The sequence below is a fragment of the Pyrus communis genome, chromosome 4, assembly GCF_963583255.1.
Source record: "Pyrus communis chromosome 4, drPyrComm1.1, whole genome shotgun sequence".
Classification (NCBI taxonomy): Eukaryota; Viridiplantae; Streptophyta; class Magnoliopsida; order Rosales; family Rosaceae; genus Pyrus; species Pyrus communis.
The window spans coordinates 199,011-219,337 of record NC_084806.1 but is presented as its reverse complement, the minus strand read 5'-3'; the positions used below and the strand labels follow the sequence as shown (position 1 = coordinate 219,337).

Here is a 20,327-nt window from a genome sequence, read left to right as displayed (position 1 = left end):
TCCATTTCCAACCATTACAGAGAGAGAGAGAGAGAGAGAGAGAGAGTCGTAAAACCTTGGCTACTAAATGAACTGAGATGACAACAATCAAAGCCTATAGTGTGACTGAATTGTCTTCTAAATGCTAATATACAATCAATGAATCGACTATCCTTAAAAATGTAACAGACGCTCTTTCTAGCAACAAAAACAGAACAAATACTAATGTAACAAGTTACAACAGACAGCTCAAAGGCTGATAAATAAACTCATTGGTTGCAACGACCAAAATTTGCACGAGGAAGGGAGGCTGCATTAACTTCCGCAGCTTTCCCTATTAGTAAGGCTCACATTAAATACCGAAAAAACCTGGACCTGCACGTGACAGAAGTTCCTGGCCTGCATCCTTACCCATGTCGATCATATCTTGAGAAGCATATGGGCCTTTCCTAGAAGTTTCAAGTACTGAAAATAGACACACAGGAAAACATAATTAGGGGCAAAGGTTAATTTCTTTTCTTTCCTTTTTAAGTTACAGTGGAGAACTAGGAAATAAAACTGAATGAATGTTCCTTAAGCTATGTTTGGATGTGGCTTTCCGAGCCCCAAGAGATTGATGCTAAGTTATGAAGTAATGGATCATAAATTGTTATATAGAATCCTCCATGAGGATTACAAAGGCATGTGAGAGGGAGTTGTAGATGACACCTCCCAATTAGATATTAGCAAATCCCTCTCACATATCTATGTAATGCTCATAGAGGGTTTTTATTATCCCCTCTATGTTGCATTTTGCGGTCCATTCCTTAATTACTTAGCATCAATCCCTTGGAACTTGGACAACCTCATCCAAACATAGCCTTAGAGTATGAGCATGAGCATACCACGGGTTCCATCAGGGGAAGCCACCAACCCTTTGAATATGCAATTACCATCCTCATCTTTGCTAGCATATCCAGCAATAGGAGTTCGACAAGACCCATCCAGGGTCAGAAGGAACGACCTCTCGCATGCAACTGCTAGTCTTGTTTCCTCATGATTCAATGAAGCTATGTAATTAGCCTGCAAGGAAAAGACCAACCAAAAATTAAATAACATTTTGGAGAGGCAAAAGCAGAGCTTAGCAGTTAGCGGGCAACAACTTCTATATAAATATTACACAAGGTTTTTGTACTAACCCAGAAATAATGTGTGTGTGTGTCAATCACCTTAGGAAAGTTCGGAAGTATTCGCATTCACAAGTCCAGATGGATCTAAAGATTCAATTTTTTGCATAAATTTTACTGATGCATGATTTTCTAGCCACTAGCTCAAGCTAAAATAGCTTAGAATTGCTTCCCTTTAGCTATTGTAGAACACTCCTGCCAAATACCCAAGTGTGTGTTCATGGGGCCAATTCAATGATATCAACTAGTGCAAAAGTATAATATCATTCAATATGTTATCTTGCGAATGGAAATGTAAAGATTTAAACACACCATTTTATCGTCATTGGTTCGGCAGGCAATTCCAATCGCCCCTTGGGCAACTGCTGGAAGCATTTCATCTAGTGAAAGAATTGAAGTCACATTTTCTGTCATATCTAAGCGTTTGAGTCCAGCTAATGCTAATAAGGTTGCTTCGACCACCTTTTCATTAAGCTTTTTCAACCGTGTCTGGACGTTACCCCGAAAATTCTCCTGCACCTGCAAGATGAAATTAACCACAACGTGAAACAAGCAACAGAACAATGTCAGAAATCTAAGAAATGGCACGCAATAGTGGCAGGGAGAGAGTTACAAACACACAGGGATAGAGAGTTATAAAAAGGAAACAAGAAAAGAGTCATGATTCGATCATATTCAGGAAGGGCAGGCGCATCGCCCTATGAATTATTCCTGACAAGCCACAATCAAAAGGCATGCATGTCATGGATATGAACATCTAGTGCCAACTTCAAATCCAGCCTAAACATTTTCTCATAAAGACAATTGGCTAGGAAGGAACTAAAGTCATGATCATTTAGCTTTTTCATTCAGATAAACGAACATATACAACTGATCTTCAACCCAACCCTACTCCACACCAACACATACACAACCCATTCTAGAACAAGATTTTTTCACCGGGATACCATTAGAATGAAGTAAATGGACCAACGGATATCCGTTCAATGGCCCAGGCAAAATACAAACCCCATGACTTTCGAAATCTAACACATAGCTAGAAACAGTTGAGTCCCTCCAGACTCCATTAAATGATCCCAAAAGCCAATGCAAACTTTAAATTAAGCTATATCAAATGAACTAGCATACAATCTCCAACATATCGAACAAGCAAAAGTCAGATATACACGTGACACCAAAGAATATGGTAGCTTACATTGAGTGTTGGAAACCTATGGAGTATCTGTGACTTTCTTCTAAGTGAAGCAGTACCAACAGTGCTTCCAGCTGGCAGACCTGCAAGAGAAGATGCAGTTAAGGATATAAATGCATCTCGGACATCCTCTCGTGGAAGATTGCAAGGCAGAACTGTCTGCTCGGGTAAGTAGGTAGGCACGTCTTTCATTGAGTGGACAGCAATGTCAATATCACCATTGATGAGTGCCTCATCTATTTCCTTGGTGAACAAACCCTTCCCGCCAATGTCTGCAAGGGGCTGACTCAGTATTTTATCACCGGTAGTTTTTATGATTACAATCTGAATTGCGCCCTCTTCAGCTAGCTCGGGGTGCGATGCCATGAGTTTCTCTCTTGTCTCGTAAGCCTGAGCAAGTGCTAATGGGCTATCCTATATCCAGAAAGAGTATCAATAACTCACGAAAAAAAGACATAAAATACAAGATTTTGAAAAGAAACCCATCATTATAATTCATCTAGGAATTCATAGATAATAGGGATAATTGGAGTAATGAGCTAAAATCAGATTACATTTTCAAATAGGAGGAAACCAAAAGTTAAAAAAGGGGGGAAAACATGAAAAGAGTACCTTCCTCGGGTGCCAATTTTGATTAGGGCAACTTTGGACTTCTGGATCTGCTGCTCAACAGCGACGGAGGCCCTTGGGATCCCAATTAGACTGTGTTTTCTGATGGAGTTGGGAAAAGCTCGAGTCTTGAGGGAGGGCATGGAGGAGCGGAGGACTGAGACGGAGCCAACTCCTGCTGCGAAGTTGATTGAAGAGCATGAAGGAAGCGCCTGCTTGGTCAAAAGAGACGAGGAGCAGGAAGAAGAAGAACAAAGGGCCTCCATTGCACTTGCAGAGAGAGATAGAGAGGGAGGGAGAGGAAGAAGTAGGAGATGGCGATTGGGAGTGTGGGAGTTTGAAGGGATTGTCTGAGGATGGATGTTGGATAGGATAATTTGGGATTGCAGTACAGGTATGGAAGGGTGCCTCCTCCAATACGCTTCTTCTTATCGTCCGGTTCCTTATCAACTTCACATGTTTGATCTCAGCTAAATCCAACTACTGCCTTGCCACGTTGGCTTTATTTTGTCACTTTTTGTGGAACAGATCCTCTCCGGATTCGAACCATCCGGATCCTACGGACCTCCCTACCATCACTCACCTCCCCCTCATCCTCCCACTCGAATTCCCACTACAAATTTCCTCGACCTTCAACCCTTTTGCATTTTCTTCTTCTTCTTCTTCTTTCTTTCTCAATTATTTGATCATCGTCGAAGAAGAAGGCAACAATGTTGAGGAGAAAGAGAAAAATGAGAAAGTTGAAGAGGAAGAGTGATCTTAAAGATCCAAATGGTTTGGATTTATAAATGATCATATTCTACTTTAGGAATTGAAACCCTCTCCGGCCTGCTTTTACACAAACCAAATTTGGATCCTTTAATCTAACTTTATGCATAATTGTGGCCATGCTACCTTAGTTATGAGAATATAGCTTAGCTAACGTTGGCCTAAGTCTTAAACCTTCATGTTGGTTCTCTATACTTAAAAATGCTTCTTTTTTTTTTTTCCTATAATACATGTTATTTGGAATATGCAACTTCTTTTTTCTAATCATGTGGGAAGTCCAAATAATATTACTGAGATCTTTTTCAATGAGACTTTATACTCGGATTATTACTTCAACATGTTTTGGACTTCATTTATTGGGCTTGAATTTACTTTCTTAATTTGAATTTTCTTAAAAATACTAACTTCATATTAAAATGTAAAAAAAAAAAAAATGACTGAGTCTTTCAAAAGAAGTGTTTACTCAAAGTGAAAAGGGTTTATCAAATTGTTTGGCCCCAAAATAATATTTTTGGCCGAGCTTAGAATTGTTCTCGACCCAGTAACATTCATCTAGAATCTTGTGATGGGCTATCCAATCAAAGTCGGCTAAATCATGTTGCGAGGATAATTAGTTTAGATAAGGGTGAGGTAGTCGAACTCTAGTGCAACAAGGAATCTTAAAGCTAAAGACACTTAGAATTAGGGGATGAATCTGGTTCGTTAAGGAGTTTGGTTCAAAGTCCTATATGGGTTACAATTGGTTGAAACCTGATTAGATTGGATTAAGGAGCTCTAATCCGAGTACATTTCTAGTTCGGTCATAAGGGGGTTTGTTGCTATAAATAGAGAAGGAAGTGCATCATTCAAGGCCCCCTTCAAATCAACACATAGATTGCTCTACGCAAAGCTTCTCAACAACCCTGAGAATTTTTCCTTTCCTCATTTCTTCCCGCCAACACATCTTCAGTTTGGATAGAAAGAATTGTGAAGGCAACCAGCGACATCTTCAGTTTGGATAAACAACACTGGAGCCGTAGAATCAGCCGACCGAGAAGCATCTTCAATTTGGATAGACAACACTGCTTCGAGATCGATTGGTTATTTATCCAAGTCTCGATCAACAAGGATTTAAGAGTCCTTGTTGGTAGATGTCATCTCATTAGCCTTCTAGGTGAAGTGAGGTGTTACCAGGTTACTAGGCTCAACACATTGAAAGTCGAGTTTTAGTTTATGATTGGATATTCACAAGTACATTTTAGAGTTCGGCATTCCGACGGTCGAATCACATTTATGATCAAGACATTTATCTCTTTCGAGTATTTGTGTCCATATAGCTTGGTATTAGTTCGGTTTACTTATACTCTTACGAATACAATTACTGAGATCGAACTTGGCGCTGGCGTTTTGTGAACTTTGAAGAGACTAGCAGCCTTGTTTTTTAGGTTCTGAAACCTGAAGACCGAGATGTGTTCCTTCTTCGATCGCAGTTGCAAGATCGAGAAGTCAGTAGCGCCCAATGCCACATCGACATATTTTACTCCATGGCAGAACTCGGCTGACGAGTTAGCACGCCCCACACACAACCTAATAACATAGTTAGCTTAATAGTTACTCGTTCTGCGCGCCACGTAGGCTTGGTAGTTTTTAGGATCAACACAAATTGAATATAGTGCAAGCATAATTTTAATCAGATTGACTCCAGCAAATGTACTCTCTTATGAATATAAATTTGAATCTCAATTCCAACCATTTCCGTTAACTTGAAGCACAATATTACTTGTATAAGAAAAACATAATTGAATGTAACAAATATGTGATCAAGGTTGCTTGTACCATACTTCACTATCGTGCAAATTTTACAAACTTAAACACTTTATATTGTTTAAAAATCTCACTAATTTTGTACATGAACAAGGGTACATGCCCACCCCAAAGTTAGAGTGACTTGGAATTTTCAACCATGAACTCGATTGCACCACTCTTGTTTTTAAATCCGGATTACTAAACAATATTTTATGTAATACGCACTGATAACTCAAACCGTATCCAACTAGATTGATTTAACATAAATATTACATACTGTTGCATTAGTAAATGTATGATACCACCTGGGTACCTAATTATTCCATGACCACAAAATACATGAGAAAACAAACTGCACTGCACAACACAAACAATAAGGCCTTTTACTAATTCAACCGCGAAAGGTTAATTTCTGATTATGTCCCCGGAAAAAGGCCGTCCTCAAGCCTCTTGCAATCCACCAAGTAGGCAAACCCACAAGCCATGTTTTTCAAGGTCGCCTCATGCAGCTCCCGATCCGACGTCGCAGTCGCGTCCGTGGAGAAAAACACTCTATACCCCCTTATGAACGCTTCACGAGCCGTGGTTTCGCAGCACAGGTTGGTCATGACGCCGGTCACGATCACCTCCTCCACCCCCTTCTCCTTCAGGTATTCCTCGAGGCCCGTGTTCCTGAACGCGCTGTACGTGTTCTTGTCGAACACGCGGTCCTCGTCGGGTCCCCTCCGGTCGAGCTCCGGCATGAGCTGCGATTCGGGAGTGCCGTCGTAGACGAGATCGCCGTTCCACCACTCGTCCAGCATGCCGTAGTCGGAGGGGGACTTGTGGGCGTGGCGCGTGAAGATGACGGGGATGGAAGCCCGTCGGCAGAGGCGGATGGTGGTGAGGAGGTTTTGAAGGATGGGTCGGGCCATGGCGGAGAAGTAGTTCTGCACGTCGATGACCAGAAGGGCCGCCGCTTTTGGGTTTGGGTTTCGTTTCCTGATCTCGTATTTTGTGTATGAGGAGGAGAAGGAGGAGGCGGAGGCCATAGCCAAACGATTCAGAACCGAGATTGACCGATTGAGCAGTTCAGGATGAGGATTGGGGAGAGTGTGTCGGGTGATTCATTATCAATTATCTCTAGACGAAGGGAATATATATTAGGGAACTTTTATCGAAAAGTTCTTGTTACTAATCATTTTAACGAAAGATCATATTTTTATACTAAAAATCAATCATGTTATTATTTATTTTACTTTTTATTTTATCTTTATTGTTAAAACTGAAAGTTTTCAAACATTTTTCATTAATTTTCCTTATATATTAAGGGAGAAGGAAAAATCGGTGATTAATAAGTTCATTATCTTTTAAAAGGATAAGATAATGTTACATTATGTTTGGATGAGAGAAATAAACTTGAAATTCGGATAAAAATTAGAATTTATAAATTGACATGCACCAATTCTGTTGTTTGGATTTATAAACATATAAATTTAGAATTTCCGCTTAGAAAAAAAAACATGGAATTTGGGTCCTCCAATTCCCAAGTTTAAATTTCATGTAAATATGTGTCATTTTCCAATTTATATGATTGTGAGTTTAAAAATAACAAATTCTGTATTCAATTATATTGTTCTTTTAAGTTAATTAAACAAGAAAATTCACAAATTTTAAAAAATAAAATCCCTTCACTTCAATTTTGGTCATTTTAAAATTCCTTAACAATCTTAAATTTCTTCGTCCAAATACAGTGTTAGGAAGATCAAATGATATGGAAATTGATAGTTGAATTATTTTGATTAATGTGTTTTTTTTTTAGACACACGTTACCTAATTTATAAATTTAGTCTACAAATTTAGCATACATAGCATTACTCTTTTTAAAATATTCTTATAAAAAACAATAACGACTAAGAGTTTGCTACCATTTTGTAAGAAATTAAAGGCTATGTTTGAAAGAGTTTACTTCTATTTTTTATTGTTGTATATTTATGCGACAATTTTGACATTACCTTTAAAAGGCTCTTAGGCATCATAAGAATTGTCATCTTGACTTGATTTAGTTACGGTGTTTCATAATTTAGGAATACGTTTGAGAATTGCCGCATGCGAGATGACCATCCTCAAACATTTGATAGTTATTTCATTTTTAATTTTTAATTTTTGATTTTGATTTTACACTTTTCTAAAACTGAAAATTTGGATAATAATTACTTCTAATTATAAAAAAAAATAATAATTAAAATTAAAAACAAACATGTTATCAAACGGCTCATAATTATTTTGTGGTTGAATGTGACTAGTAGTCTCAGGCACATTCCAAGTTACAACAATTTTTTATTACTTGTTTTATAATTATTAAAAGAAAAATGGAGAAAGGTCAAGATTGTTCTGGAGGGTTCCTGAATCCTAACTAGTCAATACCATTGATGACGCCATGTCATTTCCCGCGAATTATTATGCATTAGGAAATTTAGACATGAGGCTGAGAGTGATCAGGATACACAAGTTATTAGAGATCACAGTTTGAAATACAGAAGAAATTAATTAGATCCATCATCAATAATAATGTCCTACTTGCTACCGCACCTGCACTCGGGGTGGGCCGTCGACCAGGCCATTCTTGCCGAGGAAGAGCGCGTCGTCATCATCCGATTCGGCCATGACTGGGATGACACTTGCATGCAGGTAATTTTTCCATTTAATTAATTAATTAATTAACTTTCTTTCTTCCTTTTTCTCTCTATTAATCAATACAATTGCTTCGTCCATATTTCATAGCCTTGATTTTTCTGTTTTATACAAGTCATGTCCCGGGTGGAGAAGATTCGAATTTAAAATCTAGATAATAAAGTTAAATGCTCTTAATCAATCGAGACACAAGCTGTGGCGAGGATTGAATTCTTGTTTGTTTCGATATTGATTCACATCAATATTATTTTATCCCGGTTGCTGTTTTCTTTTTCTTTTTTTTGATTTTGAAAAAATAAAATTGGACGAGAAGCAAACAGTTGCAGAACCAAATCCAAGATGCTCGGAAACCGGGTTCCATTTCGGGCCAATACGGGTGCAGTCAGTTGGCTTTCTCAAGTTTTAATCATGACCGTTCGTTTCATCAAACGGTCAAAAATATTACTCGTAAAAGTCCACCGACTGCACGTTGTATATTTTTTAGCGGGGGCGCATATTATCCATTTTTCTTTCATATAAATTTGCTGATTAATTTTTAGACCTTTCTGAGCGCGAGAGAAAAAGCTTGGGAGAGAGTGAAGGGAAGAAGGTCGACGAAAAACGATGTCGTATCTGCTGCCGCACCTCCACTCAGGATGGGCCGTCGATCAGGCCATCCTCGCCGAGGAGGAGCGTCTTGTCCTCATCCGATTCGGCCACGATTGGGATGAGACCTGTATGCAGGTTCGAATTCCTTTTTCGCAACTTTTGTTAATCCTAAGTCCTCAGTTCTTTAATTTCTTTTTTCCTTTCATGTTTCATAATTTTGATTAAAAAAGTTGATTCGATTACGTGCTAAAATCCTAATGTTTAAGAGAGAGACGACATCAGGAATTTCTGTTTAGCAACTGAGTAGGTGTGGCTGTGGCTGACTTTTTCTAGGGTTTTATTTCATTTATGCATATAGTAAGTTTCCTTAAAAGTTTTGGTGTATGTAAATCTGTCATATTTTGTAGTTCACATTTTTACTACACACACCTTTTCCAGTTCCGGCCTTGATCGAATGAATTGAAGGTCAACGGCCAAAATGAAGTTGCTTTAGACTAATGTAGGATAATATTACTAAGAAGCAGTTCTGAAATTTCACTAATCTCATATTTTGATATTCCAAACTGACTCTCAAGCAAGCCAAATTATCAACTAGTTTCATAGTGAATTGTGATTGTCACTCCAAGAATCTAATTGTGCTAATTTTCTTTCTAAATATGGAAACTTTGGAGTGCACAATTAGAATTTTGGAGTGCCAATAATAGATCCCATTTTGTAGATTTTTGATCTTGTAAACCGTTTCCTGTGTTCTATGGAATCCGCTCGGCTTTACAGGGCCTGTTCCGTGTTCACTGTGGTGATTAGCTTTTGTACATACGGATCATTTCTTTGTTGTATGTAAACCTTATAAGTTAGATGGCTGCGTGCATGAAAAGTAATACAAAAGATAATGAACTTTTCACCATGTTTATGAAGCCTCTTAGCCCTATTTCATTTTATCAATGCTTTCTGTAGATTGAATATATTTATTAATCGCGATTTGAATGCTGCTGATTAACTTGTGGTCTGTTATTGTGTTCGATTTGCTAGATGGATGAGGTGCTGGCTTCTGTTGCTGAGACAATAAAAAACTTTGCTGTGATTTACCTCGTGGACATCACGGAGGTTCCTGATTTCAACACAATGTATGAACTCTACGATCCATCTACGGTCATGTTCTTTTTCAGAAACAAGCACATTATGATTGATCTTGGCACGGGGAACAACAACAAGATCAACTGGGCTCTCAAGGACAAGCAAGAGTTCATTGACATTGTTGAGACAGTGTACCGCGGGGCAAGGAAGGGACGCGGTCTGGTCATTGCTCCCAAGGATTACTCCACCAAGTACCGCTACTAAGCCCTGCAGACATTGTAATTCATTTCGGGGGAATATCTTGTAATTTGGAATTGGATGGAGTTGCATTGAACTCTAGTAGTTGACTTGTAGACACAAAACAAGTTTTGTGTATGTAGATTGCAGAATGCATCTCAATTTGTTTCTTATGCAGCAGCATAAATGGGTGGAATTGCTTAATAACGTCTCGTGCTTGTGATTGCTTCTTATGGTTTGATTAAGCTTTGCTAACGAACAAATTTTAATCACTTTTTATGCCATGGCATCAAAGAAAGAAGAAAAAGATAAGAAAAAACATATCTAAAGCTTATCCTTCCTGTTGATTAAATGATGATTACACTTAATAGCATTTGGATATTCGTATTCGACACCTGTGAAGTTGGGTTCGTCTCCCTGAGAGAAGGGGTGGCGGCCAAGTCAATGGGTGTGTTATTATGGCGAAGGGAGATGGTCGCGATTGAGACATGGATGTGAGAAATTTAAAAAAGGCGAGCTTGAAAAAATGAGAAAAAGCAAGCTGCCCCCATGCAGGATCGAACTACAGACCTTCAGTTTACAAGACTGACGCTCTACCACTGAGCTATAGGGGCCACTTGACAGCAATGTTATGAAATTTTGATATTTATTTTATTAAAGAAGCGTGGTCTATAGTATAAACTGCAGTGTACAAGAGTTGGGAGAGAAGACAGGGCGGGGCATAGTCGCATAAGAGAAATTTTTTTGAGATTCGATCAGAAGAGAGAGAGAGAGATGGAGAAGGCCGTGAGCGTGAACGTGAGAGCGGAGATGGAGAAGCTGAGCCCTGAGCAGTTGAAGGCTGTCAAAGAACAAACCGATATGGAAGTCAATCTTCTCCAGGACTCCCTCAACAACATCCGCACTGCCACCGCCCGCCTCGAGGTCGCCTCCTCCGCCCTCCACGACCTCTCCCTCCGCCCTCAGGGAAAGAAGATGCTCGTCCCCCTTACGGCGTCGCTTTATGTCCCCGGAACGCTCCACGACGCCCACCAAGTCCTGGTCGACGTCGGCACCGGCTACTTCATCGAGAAAACCATGCCTCAGGCCAAAGATTACTGCGACCGTAAGATCAACTTGCTCAAATCTAATTTTGACCAACTTGTCGAGGTATGTTCAACTTTTTAATTTTTTGTTATTATTATTATTAGAGATTAATGAACTTGTAATTTTGCAAAAAGTTATATTTCAATCTTGAGTAATTTCCATTGATTTTGGTAGTGCTAGCCTGCTAGGGTTTGGGGATTTATTCTGTTACGCATTGCGAGCTCATAGTAGGAACAGTTTAGCTTGTTTGGATGATTTGACTGTGTATACTTGGTTTCACTTGTAATTTAGTTGAATAGCTCTTGTAGGAAGAAGGATGTTACTTTTGTGGATTGAGGAATGAATCGAATAAGGCGGAATATGAAAGGGGAAGTGATTTCCGCTTTGTGCACACTGCACACCTCCTGTTTGTTTCTAGCCTGAATAAATCAATGATAATTAATAGAAAAACAAGTAGGGTTTGTATAAAAGGAGAAACCGCTTGTGCGGAAATCATTTCCCTGAAGTAGAAAAGCCAATTTTATCTCTTACGTACTCATAAGGGATTGAATCCTTTGGTTGCAAAATTCTTCAACTTTGATTGCTAGTTTGCTGGAGATGATCCTTTGTTCTGCGTTTTGTATTGTTATTATCATCCATTTAAGAGAGAGAAATCTTGAATTCAATGTGATGTGCAGGTTGCTTCTAAGAAGAAAAGCATCGCAGATGAAGCCGGGGCAGTTTTGCAAGCCAAAGTGAAGCAGTTGGCTGCTACAACGTCATAGGGGTGGATGATTTTGCTTATGGTGGTTATGATATTATTCAAAGATGATGTTGAAATGTACTAGATTTCGAGTGCGAACGAGCGTTTGTTTTTTTGCCCATTTAGATTTCTAGGTTTGATTTCCCATCTGCCGTATGGGACTCTGAGAAACGCGAATGCTGTTGTGTAGCAGGACAGAACTACTTGATAATTGATTGTTTCAAATTTTATCAGATTTCAGCCGTTTGAGTTTAACTTGAAGGACGAAAAGTGCTATCGTTCATCTTCTTTTTGTTCGGAGGAAAACTTATAAATTAAACATTAACCTTGTTCTTGATCAACTCATTCAGGTTTAAGTCAAAACTAGAGAAAAATTTCTCTAAAAAAGTTCAAAAGTTTGAAATCTGTAATGTGTTACGGCAAATTTTGTGTAGTAAGTTGATAAATATCATTGATATTCATTGGTTTTTTAAAATCTCGCCGATGTAGGATGAAGTTTATAATTTCATCCATTTTTTTCATATCGATCCGTGGTTTTTTTGAATATTTCGATGATAATTTCGACAATAAAAGGACTTGAAAGAAATTTGGCTCAAACGTGGGGACGAGAACGTAATTTGATCATATTAGAGTTGAGGAGTGAGGACTGACTCGAACGAGGGCTTTGATGGAAAGAAAACCCATACATGAAAAAAGCTTCTTCCTTGATCTTGAACTGGATTCGGTAAGCTCGCTCACCCACAACCACAAATAGAACACCACGGTGACTGTAGATCCCCTGCAAACGCAAACAGATTAGTACCTATCAGAATATCAGTATCAATCATCATCAGGTAATCTTTCTCTAACACTTTTTTTTTTTTTTTTTTTTTTTTTTGTGGTAGTTGAATTGGAAATAATTAGAATGCCAATATATTCGAAATAATCCTCCTTTTGTTTTTAGGATTATATGCGTTTTTGTTTTTTCAAATTTCATGGGTTTAATTAGATCTCAGGTTCGACGCTTTTTGCTAAGTTGCGGGTCGTGATTTGTTAGTCGTGAAATTGAAATTAGAAATCAGAAAATTGGAATATTCAAATTTGATTGATTTTGTGTTTTAATTTCCATGTAAGTGGGCTGTCAGATTGTTTGTTGCATTTGTGTAATTGAAAAGAGAATGGTTTTCAAATTCTAGAGGGCTTGAACCAGTTGTTGGCCTAATTTAAAACTTACCTGGGACGAAAATCCAACTTTGGTATTCAGTCTTCCGTAATTCTGTCGGGCGAGGGGAGTTTGCGGTTTCGCAGAGGGCTCTACTGGGAATAATTCGATGAGATTTGATTGTTTTGCTCAAAATCTGCACGTATGGTTTCATAGTTGATGTTCATTAAGATCTTTGTCATATCAGCATCCTAGTAATTTCCTGGAAATCTGAACTGTTCTCAACCTTCTTGATCTTGTTTTGTGCAGGATATGTCCGTGTTGAAGCATATTTGGGGTGATGTCAAAAGACATTTTTTGGCTTCAACGCCATGTAGTGGTTTATCTTTTCCAGGTCTGAAGTAAACCCCATAAACTTTATTTATTTCTTCAATTAGAGATTTTGGACAAAGATTGCTACAACCTCATCCTCTTAGGTCTCACTACAGTAAATCAGAGCCAAATATCGATTTGCTCTATTGTACCAAACATGGCGCAACTCTTCAGTTACACGGCCTGCAGACAGTTGTCTCAAATGTTCCTGGCAGTAATCTTTTTTCATGGTTCTGAATACATTTTAGCGGTTGGCATTCACGGGAAATCAAACGTTACTCTTAAGTCTCTTCTGATCAGCAAAAACTATCTTCTTGCCATGGTTTTTTCCTTGCTGGAGTACTGTGTTGAAATTTTTTTGTTCCCTGGTCTGAAGGAACACTGGTGGGTCAGCAACTTAGGCCTTGCAATGGTCATAATAGGCGAAATCATACGGAAGATGGCAATAATTACGGCTGGTCAGTCCTTCACACATCTTATAAGGACTCATCCCTCAGAGCATCACCGATTGATTACGAATGGAGTTTATAGAGTTGTTCGTCATCCTGGTTACAGTGGTTTCTTCATATGGTCGGTGGGTACTCAGATAATGCTCTGTAATCCCATATCAACAATTGCATTTGCACTTGTAGTTTGGCGCTTCTTTGCGCAAAGGATTCCGTATGAAGAGTATTTCTTGAGGCAGTTTTTTGGGTCGCAGTACGAGGAATATGGCCGACGGATTCCTTCCGGGGTGCCTTTTGTAAAGTGAAGATCCTAATCCTTGGGATTCTGTAGGCATGGATGAGTTTCTCTTGCCACACTTGATCAAGAATAGTGTCGTCTTGTTGAACTGATAAATGGGTTACAAGGGAGACGGAATTGCTTCATCGCCTCCTGCAGCTTAGTGGTTGCTTGGAGGCTTGGAGCGGCTCATATTCGGTGAAAGCATTGGTGAGAGAATACATCCATCCCTGACTCCTGTTGTACCATTTATTTACAGAATGTATCAACCAATTTATAAGGCTTTAATTTGGAGGAAACGGAAAATTCCCAACTTTAGTAATTTTTCTGTTTTTAAGCTAATCAGGTTTTGGAGATTATTAGGGCGGAATACATATAATCATAAGTCATTACATGACAGGAAACTGCATCATGCGACTAGAACAATAATCTCCAGTTGTAGTCAATATTATCTATATTAAGGGGATGGGGGAGCGGGCTAAGCCTTATAATAGGCTAGCAATAATGTGGTTTTAATTGGCTTTTGGTGAGAATTGAATTTAAGATCTCTCACTTACAAGTTACAAATGAAGAAGAATATCACTAAACTATAATACTAAGTGACGAATCCCCTAGTTAAACAACAACCGAAAAGGGCACAATAAACCACTGTGGGCTAACTCAAGGCACCTTTTGGTAAGTTTAAAAGTTGAGCACTCTCAACACACATGGCCCAATCCCAAACCGAAGCCCAAATTGAGTGACAGAGAACATAGAGACAGAGAGAGAAAGATCAGCAACGTCTCCATTCCATTGTCCGCCACAGGCTTCTTCTTTAGGTGAGGCACCGGCCACCAAACCATCTCCTCCTCCTCCCTCCATCTCTTAATTTTATCTTTAATTATTAAATTCATGTTTTGACGTCGACAGTGAATCTATATATTTAGTTGTTCGGAAGGGTTGATGACGGATTTCATCTGTTTTTTTGTATCTTGAGTTGCATTACTCTAATCGTAAGCATCTGTTCATGTTCAATTCAAACCAGTGATGCGTAATTGATTTTATAAACTAGGTGGTTATGCTGTAAATGTTAATCGGGTGGCGTATTTTTCTCTTCATTTCATGGAATTGTGGCAGCAATTTAATTAGTGTTCTTGATGCATGCTCTATTTCCCCCTCCGCCTTTCTGTTCCTGAGCGATTTGGGGTGATTTACGAACCCAGGATGTTAAAGAATTCAAATCTCCCACTTGAATTAGGTTTGCTTGATAACTTGATATTCAATTGCTTAAACATCTATCTGAAATAAATTTGCAACCTTTTTCTCCCTCTTCTTTGCGCGGAGAGTTCCGTTTCTTGTCTTCTTAATGTCAAAATATCAAAAAATAAACTGTTATTTGTATATAAAAGATTTACCAACGAGAACAGATTTTGCATCAGTTACTCAATTCACAATAGGTTTTGTTTTTCTGGGACTGCCAAACATCGCAATTTTGGCACTTCATCTCTGACACTCTTGCAATTTATACACAGTGCCTGTTTTGGTAATAGGCACTTTATAAGTAATGTTATTTGAATATTTGGTAACCGTATAAAGTTCTCATGCTCTCCCTCTCGCTAATGGTTTCTGTTTACGGCCTTTTGCTTCCTTACTTACTCTCTCTTTTGAATAATCAGTTGAATTAAGTACGTCAAGGTGCAGTCTGGCAACCCTACCTGATAATAAAATCTGTCTCAATACCCGAGTGGTGAGAATTTAGGGTGTTGCAATTAATGGCAAACCGGCCCCAGTCACTTTCATTAAATGTTCCATTCGGAGGTCCAAGCGTTTCAGCACCAAGCATTGCTGGAGCTCAAGCAAACAAAGATCGTAAAATGGCATCAGCAGAGCGCTTGGTGCTTGACTTGAGTAATCCTGATCTTCGAGAAAACGCGCTTCTTGAACTTTCAAAGGTAACTTTTGCAAGTTTTCATTGTCACTTCCTATATCAAGAGTGAAGCACCGAGTCGGAGGCTTGTAATTTTGGATGTAATTGACTGTTATTTATGTCGTTTCCTTATTTACTTGTCTCATTTTTATAACTAACAAGAGGAAGAAAAGTGCATTTGTTTCCTGTAGCGAGAAACTTGATTCGGAAGCGTGACTATTGCATCAGTATAAGTGGGCATTCAAAATTTTACCCTCTTCTTTATTACATAGGACCCGTAAGCTACTTGGAGCATCTTGATAGATACACTATATGTTTTCAACAAATACATGTTATATGTTTATGATCACAGGGAAGCTTGCGTAGGTTTCTTTTACAGCAGATTTTATAGTTAATTATTTGTGCCTGTGACTTTTCCTATAGGTGGTTATGCAATGTATATTACAACACTGATATGCTTCTATATAAACTCTGTGTGCCTTTGGTTTCATTTTTTAGAACAAGGAATTATTTCAAGATTTGGCTCCTTTCGTGTGGAATTCTTTTGGTACTATTGCTGCACTCATCCAGGTACTTGTGTTTCCTTCTGTTTTTACTTTTAGACGAGAGAATTATTTCAAGATTTGGCTCCTGTATTGTGGAATTCTTTTGGTACTATTGCTGCACTTTTACAGGTACGTTGTTTAAGTGGGTAGCTTGGGATAGTACATGATGCATGGTTATCATACATTGTCCATCTCATTTTTTTCAACTAAGTTCATTGAAGGAAGTTCCTTAACAGTTTTTCACTCATTGATGACTTTTTGCTACTTTGCTTTACCCACTTAGGCCTTAGCACAACTGTTAGATTAAATTTAGGAGTGTGATTTTCATATGTTAAGGTTTTTTGACATTTCATTTTTTATGGATGCTTATTGGGACTATTCTCTGATGTCGGTTTCTTTTATATTTGCAGGAGATAGTTTCAATATACCCTGTTCTATCACCACCAAATCTGACTCCGGCACAATCCAATCGAGTTTGCAATGCTCTTGCTCTTCTTCAGGTCACATGCTTTCCTGTTTCAAGTATCAATTTTATGTTATATTACTAGCTGTATACTTATGTTATTTTTTTTTTTTTTTTATACTTATGATTTTGTAAATCATCCATATGAGAAGCACATTTTGACTTCTCTTTTACGGTTTCTTTTTTAACTAACTTGGGGACTGAGTTTTAAGCTTGAGTATTTGAATTCTGTTTAGAAGGCCCATGTTTACGATAAAAAAAAGGGCCCGCATTTATGTCAATCAAAATCGGAGAAGTCGTGTTTATCTTTTGAAATTTGGATATGATGATTATGCAAATAGTTTTATTTTCTTTACCATGGATATTGCTTAGATTCAAAGATCAATTATGTTTTCCTCGGTGACTCGATTCTGATAATGTTTTGCTATGCTTTATATTTTCTTGCAGTGCGTAGCTTCCCACCCAGATACAAGAATGTTGTTCCTCAATGGTAATTTGTTCTTTTATTTTTATAGTATGTAAAGTAAAGTTATCCTACCCGTTCAATATGATGCTATATAGCTTATATTGTTTTGCTTAAGAATGTTGTTCCTCAGTAACTGTTATTTTCTCTACAACATCTTCATTATAATGTTTTTGCAAGCTAAAAAAATGGAAGTTTTTAATTCTTATGTTCTTAGAAGATTTTTTTTTTCCCCAAAGAAGTTCATGTCTACTTAGAAACATCAGTGTATTAAAAAGTTTGATTTATTCTCATGAAGCACGGATATGGATATGCAGTGTATGACAGCATAACACTGATTAAGATAATTTTAACCTAGATATAATATGGTACATATATCTTTGTTTAAAATTTGAAGTTCTGGTTGCAATCACTTTGATGCCTTGATTTCAGGTTGAACGTCACCTCCCTTGTTTTCTCTTATAGCCTTGTTATAAGTGTTTGTACCCTCTGAGCATGTTCTTCTTTGCTTGGTATGCATACCTTACAAACAAAGTATATGGTTGCATAGGTGTTGGTTGCTTGACATGGTATTAGGTACTTAATCACTGACCAAGCCCCATGATATAAAGGGAGGTGTCAAGTCCATCCACTGGCATTTCATTGTCTTTTTTTCTGATTTATGTTAGAAATTAATGTCTTCCCCTTTTTCTTTGTTGCTTAAGTGTGCATTTCATGATAAGTTGTTATGTTTGTCATGCGCTTTTTTGTGTAACTCTCCTTGTGCGTATTGCTTATGAAAAGGAATATTTATGGCTGGCAGCTTAATGCAGATGCTAATACTTGCATTAACTTATTCACCTCTAAGTTATTCTTCCTATTGAACTTTTCTATTGCAGCTCATATACCTTTATATCTGTATCCTTTTCTCAATACATCAAGCAAGGCAAGACCATTTGAGTACTTAAGGCTTACGAGTTTAGGAGTCATTGGTGCCCTGGTGAAGGTACTTTTTATCGGATAACTTCTCTTGACCATTTTATTTATTGATGTTATAAATTTGAGTGCTCTGATGAATTTTTAATTAACACAAGGGAATAGCTGATTCCCTGTCATATTACTGTTACAACCACATTCTCCATCCCTCCTTATGACATTAATAGTTTTATATTGTTATTTTTGTTTCATTTCTTCCCTTTTGCCAGGTTGATGATACTGAAGTTATTAGTTTCCTTCTGTCAACAGAAATAATTCCACTGTGCCTTCGCACTATGGAATTGGGCAGTGAACTCTCAAAAACAGTTGAGTGTCCTGATTATTTGATTAAATTTCTGTTTGGAATGCTTTCTATCTGATATCTAATTTTTTTGCAGAAGAACCATATTCTTAAAGGATGTCATTTTCCTTTTTAGAAGGCCCCTCTCTCTGATGCACGGGGATGGTTTAAAAGTTCTTAGTTATCTGACAAGGGGTCTTGTTATGGCAGGTAGCCACATTTATAGTTCAGAAGATTTTGTTGGATGATATGGGCTTGGACTATATTTGTACTACAGCAGAACGGTTTTTTGCCGTAGGTCGAGTTTTGGGGACCATGGTTACAGCACTGGCTGATCAACCCTCATCACGCCTTTTGAAACACATCATTCGTTGCTATCTTCGATTGTCAGATAATCCAAGGTTGGATTATGCTATCTTTGATGCAATCATTTGATTCTTCTCCACAGCCTTGGCTTTTTCTCTTTCATTGGGTTGGGTTCATATTTTCATTAGTACTCTAAACTTGTTCTTTGGTCTTTTATTGTGCAGGGCTTGTGATGCTTTAAGAAGTTGCCTTCCAGATGTGTTACGAGAGGCTAGCTTTAACAATTTCCTTTGTGTAAGTATATCTGCTTTTGGATTCGTGTTGTTTCCACCAAAAATATTTTTTTGGATAGGGGCAATAGTTCTGGGATACATAATCCTTAGCATGAGCTTTATTAGTAATAGTGTCCTGTTTGAGGATTTCGCCGCCCGCTGGCCCATGAATTTATGGTTTCAAACTAGGTAGGCGGTTTTGTTAATTTAGCCTCTGTCTGTTTTGCTGATTTCATTTTGTTGATTGTATTATGCATACAGGAAGATCCAACTACTAGGAGGTGGCTGCAACAACTGCTGCAAAATGTTGGAGTGAGCCGGATTCCTGCACTGCAGGGTGGGGGAGGATTTGATCACGTGATGGTGAATTGAGTGGAGAAGTGTACTTGCCTTTGGAGACGGGCACCTGTTGTATTGATGGAGATGTTGAGAGCAGAGACGCTGTTTTATTAACTAATAAATGTTCATCTTATTCTCTTGTTGCCAAATGACATAAACGGAATTAGATTTTCTTTCTATCTAAAGATAGATTTACCGGGGCGGACACACATATGGTTATAGTAGAGGTAACCTCTGTTTGGAGTAATTATTTTGTTTATAGGGTTTTGATGTAGATTATAGATTGCTATTGTTATAGTTAAATTATGAAATTGCAATACTTTCATTGGCTGTGCGCACTCTGTATTGTGATGGTCTGTCTTCCCCTCCCTCTCTTATGAGTAATGAGATGAGCCCACCAAACCAAAGCAGTGAGTGTTGTAATGCTCCAACCTCTTGCCAAATAAACGGGGGATTTAACTCTAAAACCTTAGGAAAACTAATGAAAATGGTTTGAAAACTTTAAGTTTTAACAATAAGGACAAAATAAAGGGTAAAGTGAATAGTACCAGGATTGACTTCTTAGTGTAAAAATGTGGTTTCTTAAAATTAAAACAAAAAGTGAATGATATCAGGAGTTTTTCGTTAAAGTTTCCTAAAACCT

General features: G+C 38.1%; 6 protein-coding genes and 1 non-coding gene across 10 annotated transcripts; 4 read left to right on the top strand and 3 right to left on the bottom strand.

The window, feature by feature from the left end:
• Positions 1 to 43: 43 nt before the first annotated feature.
• Positions 44 to 3,364, bottom strand: LOC137731081 (porphobilinogen deaminase, chloroplastic-like). Its single transcript, XM_068470155.1, has 5 exons — positions 2,950 to 3,364; positions 2,341 to 2,746; positions 1,458 to 1,664; positions 864 to 1,041; positions 44 to 444 (listed from the first exon to the last, which is right to left on the bottom strand). The coding sequence occupies exons 1-5, from the start codon at positions 3,210 to 3,212 to the stop codon at positions 332 to 334; spliced, it is 1,167 nt and encodes a 388-aa protein (XP_068326256.1). The 5' UTR covers positions 3,213 to 3,364; the 3' UTR covers positions 44 to 331.
• A 2,398-nt stretch (positions 3,365 to 5,762) lies between these two features.
• LOC137732974 (nicotinamidase 2-like) lies at positions 5,763 to 6,608 on the bottom strand. The gene has a single exon (XM_068472203.1). It carries the CDS (start codon positions 6,528 to 6,530, stop codon positions 5,916 to 5,918), a length of 615 nt encoding a protein of 204 aa, XP_068328304.1. The 5' UTR covers positions 6,531 to 6,608; the 3' UTR covers positions 5,763 to 5,915.
• A 1,441-nt stretch (positions 6,609 to 8,049) lies between these two features.
• LOC137731521 (thioredoxin-like protein YLS8) lies at positions 8,050 to 10,251 on the top strand. 2 transcript variants are annotated; one of them, XM_068470645.1, is made up of 2 exons: positions 8,050 to 8,169; positions 9,790 to 10,251. In XM_068470645.1, exons 1-2 carry the CDS (start codon positions 8,050 to 8,052, stop codon positions 10,096 to 10,098), a joined length of 429 nt encoding a protein of 142 aa, XP_068326746.1. In that variant the 3' UTR covers positions 10,099 to 10,251. The 2 variants fall into 2 exon arrangements, with proteins under 2 accessions (XP_068326746.1, XP_068326745.1); XM_068470644.1 differs by lacking the exon at positions 8,050 to 8,169 and adding an exon at positions 8,693 to 8,895.
• Positions 10,252 to 10,613: 362 nt separating this feature from the next.
• Positions 10,614 to 10,685, bottom strand: TRNAT-UGU (transfer RNA threonine (anticodon UGU)). The gene has a single exon. It is a non-coding gene; the product is annotated as a tRNA-Thr (tRNA).
• An 86-nt stretch (positions 10,686 to 10,771) lies between these two features.
• On the top strand, positions 10,772 to 12,233 carry LOC137730825 (prefoldin subunit 5-like). Its single transcript, XM_068469810.1, has 2 exons — positions 10,772 to 11,220; positions 11,835 to 12,233. Exons 1-2 carry the CDS (start codon positions 10,846 to 10,848, stop codon positions 11,919 to 11,921), a joined length of 462 nt encoding a protein of 153 aa, XP_068325911.1. The 5' UTR covers positions 10,772 to 10,845; the 3' UTR covers positions 11,922 to 12,233.
• A 132-nt stretch (positions 12,234 to 12,365) lies between these two features.
• LOC137730824 (protein-S-isoprenylcysteine O-methyltransferase B-like) lies at positions 12,366 to 14,453 on the top strand. Its single transcript, XM_068469809.1, has 3 exons — positions 12,366 to 12,732; positions 13,350 to 13,434; positions 13,517 to 14,453. Exons 2-3 carry the CDS (start codon positions 13,353 to 13,355, stop codon positions 14,161 to 14,163), a joined length of 729 nt encoding a protein of 242 aa, XP_068325910.1. The 5' UTR covers positions 12,366 to 12,732; positions 13,350 to 13,352; the 3' UTR covers positions 14,164 to 14,453.
• A 408-nt stretch (positions 14,454 to 14,861) lies between these two features.
• On the top strand, positions 14,862 to 20,014 carry LOC137730823 (uncharacterized). Of its 3 annotated transcripts, none has more exons than XM_068469806.1 (10): positions 14,862 to 14,953; positions 15,791 to 16,066; positions 16,540 to 16,611; positions 16,997 to 17,086; positions 17,497 to 17,539; positions 18,391 to 18,497; positions 18,697 to 18,792; positions 18,978 to 19,168; positions 19,298 to 19,367; positions 19,607 to 20,014. In XM_068469806.1, exons 2-10 carry the CDS (start codon positions 15,887 to 15,889, stop codon positions 19,715 to 19,717), a joined length of 960 nt encoding a protein of 319 aa, XP_068325907.1. In that variant the 5' UTR covers positions 14,862 to 14,953; positions 15,791 to 15,886; the 3' UTR covers positions 19,718 to 20,014. The 3 variants fall into 3 exon arrangements, with proteins under 3 accessions (XP_068325907.1, XP_068325908.1, XP_068325909.1); XM_068469807.1 differs by lacking the exon at positions 14,862 to 14,953 and adding an exon at positions 14,974 to 15,127; XM_068469808.1 differs by lacking the exon at positions 14,862 to 14,953 and adding an exon at positions 15,165 to 15,372.
• The last annotated feature ends 313 nt before the right edge of the window (positions 20,015 to 20,327 follow it).